Source organism: Guillardia theta (genome assembly GCF_000315625.1).
Source record: "Guillardia theta CCMP2712 unplaced genomic scaffold GUITHscaffold_49, whole genome shotgun sequence".
NCBI classification, from domain to species: domain Eukaryota; class Cryptophyceae; order Pyrenomonadales; family Geminigeraceae; genus Guillardia; species Guillardia theta.
Window position 1 is genome coordinate 28,905 of NW_005434625.1, and position 2,839 is coordinate 31,743.

At 55.2% G+C, this 2,839-nt stretch overlaps 1 protein-coding gene across 1 annotated transcript; it reads right to left on the reverse strand.

Annotated features, from left to right (window-relative positions):
- Window positions 1-549: 549 nt before the first annotated feature.
- Window positions 550-1,844, reverse strand: GUITHDRAFT_140793 (hypothetical protein; the record flags this gene model as incomplete). Its single annotated transcript, XM_005829832.1, has 8 exons — window positions 550-880; window positions 917-1,065; window positions 1,133-1,186; window positions 1,243-1,351; window positions 1,408-1,488; window positions 1,540-1,608; window positions 1,658-1,755; window positions 1,842-1,844. 8 exons carry the CDS (start codon window positions 1,842-1,844, stop codon window positions 550-552), a joined length of 894 nt encoding a protein of 297 aa, XP_005829889.1.
- Window positions 1,845-2,839: the final 995 nt, after the last annotated feature.

The following is a 2,839-nucleotide window of genomic DNA, read 5'->3' on the forward strand; positions in this document are numbered from 1 at the left end:
GGGGGGGGAGGAGGCAGGAGGAGAAGCAGAGGGGATTAAGGGAAAGTAGAGGGGGCGAGGGGGGTGGGGGGAGGGCAATAGGAAAAGCAGAGAGGATTAGGGGAAAGTAGAGGACTGACATTGCGAGGGGTTGCGCATGTCAGGTTCTCTGCAAGAGGCACATGGTCAGCACTTCAGCTCAGCAAAGGAGCGACGTGACTTGGTTACCTGCAAGCCCTTCCGTTGCCGCTTCCTCCTCCTCCATCCTGTCAAAACATGCTATCAGTTTAACAACCCCAGCAGCAGACCCAGCTCACGTGCTCTTCTCCATTGCTGGTTGCATCCTCGAGAGCCACCGGGTCAACTTGCTCGATTTCTTCTCATTTCTTTCCTCTTGTTGTTGAGCCCTGGCAGGAGAGCAAGCCTCTTTCTCCTTCATCTCCGAGGTCCAGGCTCTCTTGGAGGCCATCTGAACCCACCGGCGCATCGGCTCGCACATGTTTACTTCCTCCTTGCGCTCCCCCACTCCTTCTCGTGTCTGCCTGCACCGCATGACCCACCTATGCCACGTCAGACTTCAACTTTGAACATTATGACGTCACCTTCCAAGCTTTCCTCCCAAAGCACTTGCTCCTGCCGAGGGTGGCACTTGAGCTTGAGCTTGAGCTTGAGCTTGAGCTTGAGCTTGAGCTTGAGCTTGAGCTTGAGCATGTGCTTGAGCATGTGCCTGAGCTTGAGCTTGTGCTTGAGGTTGAGGTTGAGGTTGAGCTTGTGCCTGAGCTTGAGCTTGTGCCTGAGCTTGAGCTTGAGCTTGTGCCTGAGCTTGAGCTTGTGCTTGAGCTTGAGCTTGAGCTTGAGCTTGAGCTTGAGATTGTGCCTGAGCTTGTGCCTGAGCTTGTGCCTGAGCTAGAGCTTGAGCTTGTGCTTGAGCCTGTACTTGAGCTTGAGCTTGAGCTTGAGCTTGAGCTTGTGCCTGAGCTTGAGCTTGAGCTTGTGCCTGAGCTTGAGCCTGAATTTGAGCTTGAGCTTGAGCTTGCGTTTCTCTACTTGTGCTTTCCTCCTGCAGTTCTTCGCCTCCTCTTGGTCCTTCTTTCATCTTCGCATGGGTCTGTGACTGCGAGTCAGGAAGTTTCTCTCCTCCTGTCTCCCTTACCTCCTCCCATTCCTTGATGTCTCCTAGCGCACTTGTCCAGATCTGCAGCAGCTCCTACACAAACATGATCCCGACTCTCCCACTCTTGTCCTCCTTTAGCTCTCCCTCACCTCCGCCTTCTGCTCTTCAGCTCCTTCCACCTGCGTCCGGCTCCTCAGCAGCCATCGCTCAAGCTTCTTGGGGTCTGCTTGGAAAGAGGCTGACGGCAACGAGTCCCTGCTGCGTCAAATCTTCAAAGAGCGGAAGAGAGGAGGGGGAAGGAGCAGGAGCAATACCTCTGCTGCAACGACAGTCTCGTGCGGTGGAGCCACCGACCTAGCTTTGAGCTACTCTGCTGCTGCTGCTGCTGCTGTATGCTGTAGAGGATCAACATCATTATCGTCGGCTGGTCCACGAGCTTGACTCACCTCACGCTCTCTCCGCCCATCGCTGAACGAGTGCGATGGATCCAACGCTTGAGCTTGGGGGAGAACGAGCTGGGGAGGAGGAAGCGGTCAGGCGAGACACTTCCGCGTCATCGCTCACCATGGCACGTTGCTCTTGCTCCATCCCTCCACACAGCCGCATTCAGAAGGATTCCCCACGTCCGCACCCGCTGAGTCCCTTGGCATCCTCCTCGGTGCCTGGACGACCAGCAGATCAAGGCAGGAAACAGCCGTACTCCCTTCCTCTCCCTTTCCCTCTCCTCCTTCCTCCTTTCTACCCTCACCATCTCCCTCTTCTCTTTCCTACTAGCCTTGCTCGCCTCTGCTCCTCTCCATCTTCTGTATCCTCTCCTTCCATCTCCTTCTCTCGTGCACCCATCCTCTCCTCTCCCCCTCTCTCCCTCCCGCTGCTCCCTCCCCGCACCCTCCACGTCTCATTTTGCGGCTAAAAAGGAACACTGGCCTAATACGCCCCCGATAGTGGTACTACACCAGTAGAGCCATGGCAGCGCGATAGACAAGGCGTCCTCACCCCCCTCTCCCTAGCGCCTCATCACTTGTTCATCTCTCCTCTGATCTGTGCTTGTCTTCTCCCTCCTCTCCCTCCTCTCCTCTTCCTCAAATCTCCTTCTTCCTCCTCTCCCTCCTTTCCTCTTCCTCAAATCTCCTTCTTCTTCTTCCTCCTCCTCCTCCCCTCAACCCTCCTCCCCTCAACCCTCCTCCCCTCTACGTCTTCTCCTTATCCACATTTCTGCATCGTCACTAGTACTCTCGCCATTGCAACGGTGCAAATTGTATGTGACCCTCCCCGAGAAACACTGAAGGGCATGGGCCAAGGTGAAATGTTTTATAATTGAGGCATTAAGACAATATACCATAGGTCGTGTGTTAGTGGTCCTGGGTCGTGGGAGAGACGAAGGCGACCCTGCTCCCAGCTTTTACTCTGGGCGGGTCAGAAGGGAGAGGAGGGAAGGAGAGGAAATGAGCAAGCAGTACAACCTCAAGGGATTGAAAGGTTGCTTGCTGCTCTGTTGTGAGATGTGCTGCTCATGCTTCTCTTGCAGACTCGAACTCTGACGACGAGTTCTTCGTCGTTACAACACCATCGACCAACAAGAGCAAGCATGCTGCTAGGAGACTTGAAAGCAGCGACGAAGACTCTCCTCGTGATGTTTTCTCCCTCTCCTCTCTCTTCCTCTCATGCTTCTGCTCTTCAGAGGCGAAGCCTTCAAGCTTCAGGAACCGACCGGCCCCGAGGGACGCAGCATCGTCCCCTGAGTCC